Source organism: Sinocyclocheilus grahami, unplaced genomic scaffold (genome assembly GCF_001515645.1).
Source record: "Sinocyclocheilus grahami isolate Dianchi unplaced genomic scaffold, SAMN03320097.WGS_v1.1 scaffold265.1, whole genome shotgun sequence".
NCBI classification, from domain to species: domain Eukaryota; kingdom Metazoa; phylum Chordata; class Actinopteri; order Cypriniformes; family Cyprinidae; genus Sinocyclocheilus; species Sinocyclocheilus grahami.
This window is the reverse complement of record NW_015505444.1, coordinates 274,479-280,843: the sequence shown is the minus strand read 5'-3', so window position 1 is coordinate 280,843 and position 6,365 is coordinate 274,479. Positions and strand designations below refer to the sequence as shown.

At 38.6% G+C, this 6,365-nt stretch overlaps 1 protein-coding gene across 1 annotated transcript in view; it reads right to left on the bottom strand.

The window, feature by feature from the left end:
• Positions 1 to 1,789: 1,789 nt before the first annotated feature.
• notch1a (notch receptor 1a) overlaps positions 1,790 to 6,365 on the bottom strand; it is a 39,621-nt gene continuing 35,045 nt past the window's right edge. The window contains exons 28-33 of the mRNA XM_016290928.1: positions 5,713 to 5,794; positions 5,459 to 5,621; positions 5,079 to 5,377; positions 4,051 to 4,198; positions 3,833 to 3,930; positions 1,790 to 3,106 (exon numbers count right to left, since the gene is read on the bottom strand). Of these exons, the coding sequence (XP_016146414.1) occupies positions 1,910 to 3,106; positions 3,833 to 3,930; positions 4,051 to 4,198; positions 5,079 to 5,377; positions 5,459 to 5,621; positions 5,713 to 5,794 (1,987 nt within the window). The 3' untranslated portion in view covers positions 1,790 to 1,909. The remainder of the gene's footprint in view (positions 3,107 to 3,832; positions 3,931 to 4,050; positions 4,199 to 5,078; positions 5,378 to 5,458; positions 5,622 to 5,712; positions 5,795 to 6,365) is intronic.

The window sequence follows — 6,365 nt, the reverse complement described above, 5'->3', positions numbered from 1 at the left end:
CATTTCAATGAATGAGTAGCCTGGAAAACCAAAGGCATATGAACCTGTCATTATTTCATATTTAATAGTCTAGTTTTAATTTTAGATGCATGTTCTCAAGTGCACTTTTCCAGGCTGTAAATGGAGAGTCGCAGGTGAATCAGGGAGCCTCGTTCAGTCTTTAAATAGCAGAGGTGAAGCAGTGAAAAATTCATTCAGTGAATGTCACGGGTTCCTCTTGAATCTGGGGAAAGCATTTGCACTCATCCATCCAGAGATACTTTGGGCTCAAATGCCTTTTTTCTTCTTTTTTTTTTAAATAACCACATAAAATGCAGCATGTGAGTGAGAAGTTGAAACATACCATGGCTATTTGAAATATTAATACTGTATTTACATAAAAATACTTTATCATTTTTATTTTGGTTTTATGCTTTCAAATATTATTGAGGGAATTTATTTTTAAAAAGTTTTTATTTTACAACAAAATAACAAAATAAATATTGCATGACTGTATAGGAAAACAAAGAGAACTGATGCCCATAATTTATTATTTTAAGTAATAATATTTGCTTAATTTGAAATATGTCTTTTAATTTATATACCCTGATTTAATCAATAAATGTATAGTAGGATGTTCCTTTCATGTTTCTTGAGCAAATTAGAGCAAATCAGCATATTAGAATGATTTCTGAAGGATCATATAACACTGAAGACTGAAGTAATTATGCTGAAATTCAGTTTTGATCACAGGAATAAATTGCAAATAGAAAACTAATGATTAAATTGCAGTAATATTTCACAATATTATTGTTTTTACTCTGTTTTTGATCAAATAAATACTGCCTTGGTGAGCATAAATAGACTTCAAAAACATTCAAAAAATCTTTCAAACAATAGTTTAAGAAATAATAATAGTTATGCTTTTTTGCCATTCACATGAATATTTTGAAGGCAAATCAAGTCTGACAACACAAGTGAAAGTAATGTCACCAAACGGTGTCTTTTATTGTCAAGAAAAGTCACTTTACAAAATCATTGAACAAAATACTTGTTTTCCTCAAACTACAAGTCAGTCTTTTTCATGTCATCATTAAAACATTTGATCTGCATTTAATAAACATGTCTGGAAAGCCACAATCACACCTCATGAGCACCGATGATGTCATCACACTGCGACACACACCTGTCTCTTCTCTCTCTCTCTCTCACACACACACACTCTCTCTCTCTCTCTCACACACCCACACCTCTTTTCTCTCTCTCTCTCTCTCACACACACACACCCCTGTTTCTTCTCTTTCTCTCTCTCACACACACACACCTGTCTCTTCTCTCTCTGCCTCTCTCTCCTCTCTCACACACACACACACACACAAACTCATCTACATGTCATAATATGTCCTACATGTCTACAGCAGGCAATAAATAACAGTGAACGCTACGCTACATACAAAAAGCTCCCCAAAACACCTGAAGCAGGGTACCATGGGAAAAAGATTTGGGTTCAAAATGAACTCAGAACAGTGTCTACAGACGATACTCGGTAACATAGCATAAATCAGCCATAATCGGCTCTCTTTCATGTAAAAACACAAACGGACGTGTGCAGAGGCATGTCAGAGTGTATGCGTGCACGTGTATCATTGGTAAAAATGACCATATAAATCTAATTAATACTGAAATTTTAATTAAAAACCAAAAAATTCTGGCAGCATCATATTTTTCTAAATTATTTTCAGAACAGTTAATGGTCAAAATAAAAATAAAATGCAGTATAAATTAAAAAAATCTTATATCTGTAGTCCAATACGCATATAAATAAATACAAAAATGAATAAAAATGGATCTTAGCATACAAAAATCAATAAAAAGAGTTCTTATCATTAATATAAAATTGTCTATTCAATTTAGCTTCTCAATGCACCGCCTACTTGAAGGCTTCTGGGATATGGTTCATCTGCATACTAGTGGGCGGGCTTGAGATGCCCTCTGACCAATCAGACACGTTGGAATGTGGAGACGAGCTTGACCATTGGTCGGGAGACCCAGGGGAGGGCGTGAGGAACGGGTGGTCGGGAATCTGCGGCTGGTGACTGGGCGTGTTGTCCATAGGGTTGGAATAGCTATGTTGAGAAGGCGGAGTCAGAAACTGCGTGCTAGAAATGGGCGGAGCCATGCGCTGGCTCTCCTGTGATAGGATGGTCTGGATGGGGGCGTGTCCTGAGCCGGACTGAAGATCCAGCCCACTTAGGTCACCTAGGAAGTGATGAGAGAGGGCGTGGCCGGAGGTGGTGCTGTTTTGGTGCTGCATGTGTGGCATATTCTGGTGGGCGTGGTTGGGAATCATGTGCGATGGGGCGCCGAGGTGGCTGCTTTGCATTGTGGGATAGCCCATGACCTGTGGCATATTGGTGGCAGAGAGCATTGTGGGTATCAGGGTTGTGAAGCCTGCCTGCTGTTGCTGGTGCTGCACTCTTTGCAGCCAATCACACGCCGCTGTTTGAGCTCCGCCTCCATTGTTAGGCACTGGCAGATGGGATAAGCGAGGAGGAGGGGCGGAGTCAAACTGCTTCCCTAAACTCTGAAGAGCTCCACCCATGTGGGAGTCAGCCAACCCTTGGAGTTGATTTAAAGTGATGGGCGGGGACTGTTGAAATGGTGATGTCATCATGGGCGGAGACGAGACGTCCGACAGGTAACCGTGCGGCGACTCCAGCGAATCGACTGGCGAGAGGATGCCCACTTCTATAATGCCTCCATTTTTGCCCTCTCCGCTCTTTTTCTTTTTCATTCTCATGTCTTTTCCGCTGTCCTTCCCTCCTACGCCTTTACCGCCCGGTTTCCGTGCCTTCTTGGCCATGTTGTTGGCACTGCCCGGGCTGGGTTTGATGCCCAGGTAGGTGTTCGGCGAGCAGAGAGGGGGCGATAAGGGCAGCGCGGGACTCTGGACCAGGTTGTATTCGTCTAACAGACGGACGATGTCGTGGTGCATGCGCTCCTGCGCGATGTCGCGTGGAAGCCGGTCTAGGTGATCCGCGATCTCACGGTTGGCCAAGTGATCAAGAAGGACTTTAGCGGTTTCGTAACTTCCCTCACGAGCGGCCAGGAAAAGTGGTGTCTCCTCCTGCAAACCATATTATTGTTAATATTTTTGTTAACTGAAATAAAGGTGAAATCAAATATAAATATTAGAACAAACTAAACATAAATTAGAAATGTTGCCTTGGTAACCAACTAAGTTTAAGATGAAGCACTAAAATTACCAATTGGAAATAAATAAAACTAAAACTGAAATAAAAAAATTAATTAAACCTAAAAGTAAAAAAATAACCAAAAACTAATAAATATGCACATAAAATTAAAAAGTTAAAAAGAAAATGTTAAATATAAAAATAAATGCTTATTAACTACATTAGTAAAAACTATAATAACTATATAAATGATACTAAAATAAAACTGCTATAAAAACAAACTGGTTATCACAATTTTAATTTAGAATAATTTGCACTGATGAATCATGCACAATGCGGTTTTAATTTTAATGTTTAATCTAACATATTAGATGATAAACTAATGTTTCCTTGCCAACTAAATGAATAAAAATTAAATAAGAAATAAAAAATAAATTAAACAAATATTAATAAAAAAATAACAATACAAATGCACATAACTAAAAATTAAACAAAAAGTTGAAATGAAAACTTAAAATATAAAAATAAAAACCATTTCAAAATATTCACAGAAACTACAATAATACTAAATCAACATGGCTACAAAAACACATTTATTAACACGATTAAACTCATTGACAATTTTATTTTACTGTAAACACTCTGATGCACAAACCCACCTTGTTATTCTGTAGGTCTTTATTCGCTCCATTCTTCAGAAGAACGACAGCAGCGTCCACATTATTAACTGCAGCCGCCCAGTGAAGAGCCGATTTACCTACAGACACATAAAAACAGAGTGAGTTAGCGTGGACAGCCATGCATCTTCAAAATAACTACCAATGAAAGGTGTTTTGAGAGATTTGGTTGCGCATACAATGTTTGTTTGTATTCATACCAGAATCATCAATAGCATTGGGATCTGCATGGCAGTTAACGAGCTCTTCCACTATTCCCTCGACAGCCAATCGGGTGGCCAGGATCAGCGGAGTCGTTCCATCATGCATGCGGGCGTCCAGATCCGTCGCTCGGTTCCGAATGAGAATCTGTTTCCAAACACAAAGCAAAGTTTCAAAATTATGCAACAACCAAGAGCAGCTAAAAAACATAAAATTACATGGTAGAAATACAAAATGTACACAAAATTAATTATATTATACATTAAATATAAATTTTAGATATTAAATATACATGTATACATTAAATATATTATTAAATTGCAATATAAAAGTCACACAGATTTAAAGAGAGAACTTCATTGTTTTAATGTATTATGTGCAGTGTTATTTTAGTATTATTTAAAGCAGTTATATTTACAATTTGCTTTTTATTTTAATTTTATTAAAAAAAATTTGTACTTCTGTTACATGCTTTTGTCATTTTTATTATTATTTTAATATTTCTCTTTTATTTATATTATACATTAAATATACATTTTATATTTTGATATGAATGCATTAAATATACATTTAATATATTAAACGTATTCGTTTTTTGTTAGAAATATTTCTATTTAGTCTTGTTAGCTCATATTCCTTTATTATTATTATTATTATTATTATTAAAGTTTTAAATTGAGTCACTTTAGTGTGCCAAGGGAACATTTTTCATTTCCGTGTACGTTTAAATTTCCGAACATGTTATATTTGATTTTATTTCAACTTTATTTCATTTACCAAAATTATTTTTAATATAGTTAACAATAACATAAGATTAAATATTATTTTATAATATTAAAATTTAAATAAAAAAACTAAACATTTTAATAATAAAACAAACACATTGTTATTAATAACATATACTACTACTATCATTACTAATAATAACATTAATAACATCTTTTATCATGTTGCTTTCACACAAATGAATTTAGTTCAGACCCTCCTGAATCATAAGTTGAATATAATCTGTATTTTTCTCATTTACCTGGAAGACTCCCTGTGCGTCAGCAGCAACAGCGGCGTGGAGAGGCGTGCGACCCATGTTATCCTGAACATTAGCGTCGGCGCACGACTCCAGCAGGCGTTTGGCCGCGTCTGAGCGGGCGTAGCGGGCAGCCAGGTGCAGCGCGGTCTCGCCGGTCCGGTCCGTCTGATTGTGCAGGTTGGCCCCGTGGTAGATGAAGTCACACATGACATCAGCGGAGGGATCGTCTTCTCCCTCAACGCTTTCGTTCTCAAGACCGCCGCCGCTGCACGACGCGATCATCAGCGGAGTGAAACCGTCTACGAGGGAAACCGAGGAGAGTTTTAAAGAAAACTCCAGAGCTGTCATCAGTAAGTGATGGTAAATGTGCAAGTGCTCACCAGGCCCGCGGACGTTGACGTCCATGCAGTCGTTCTCGATCTCGCCCTGCGGTGGAGTCGGAGCCATAGAGTTCAGACGCAGGTCAGCAGCGTCCAGGTGCTGCTGCGTCCACTGCCGGTGATCCAGCTGACCGCTCATGTCCAGAATGGACTGCTCCTCAAACTACACACAAATACACACCGTTACACATCCATCTGGGGTTAATCACTGGATAGAACTTTACACAGGCAGCGGACAATGTTTTAAGACTCACCTGGAATCGTTTAGCCATGTCGTCTTCTGCCCATTCGCTCAGTTGTTCATCCATCAAAGAGCTGTCAGAGTTTTTCAGAGGCCTGATGGGATGCAAAGTTGTATGTTGTCATTAATGTGAGTCATAAAGGTGCAAAACGGTTACGTGCAAGAAAGAAAAAACACAAAAGAATAGTACCAAAACTTAAACTTAAAAAAAACAAGAAACAAACTTAAAGGGGTCATATGATGTGATTTCAATTTTTCCTTTCCCTTTGGAGTGTTACAAGCTCTTGGTGCATAAAGAAGATCTGTAAAGTTGCAAAGACTAAAGTCTCAAATCCAAAGAGATATTCTTTATAAAAGTTAAGCGTTAACCACGCCTACCTAAAACGGCTCGTTCTAACACGCCCCCACATGTCTACGTCACGATGTGGGAAGATTTGCATAACGCCGCCCAAATGTGCACGCAAAGAAAGAAGGCGTAACTTCTGTGCTGGTCGCTGAGGAAATACATCAACTTTGCGCTGTGGATCGCCGGATCGGCTTTCAACGTGGACGAAGCGGAGTCCAGCCCGGGGTCGTCACATGTGGTTGCCGCTCCTTCATCGGATCCGCCGGCCGCACCGTTCTCAACCCCGCCGCCTCTGCTCACTCTAGCCCGGCCTCAGCTCA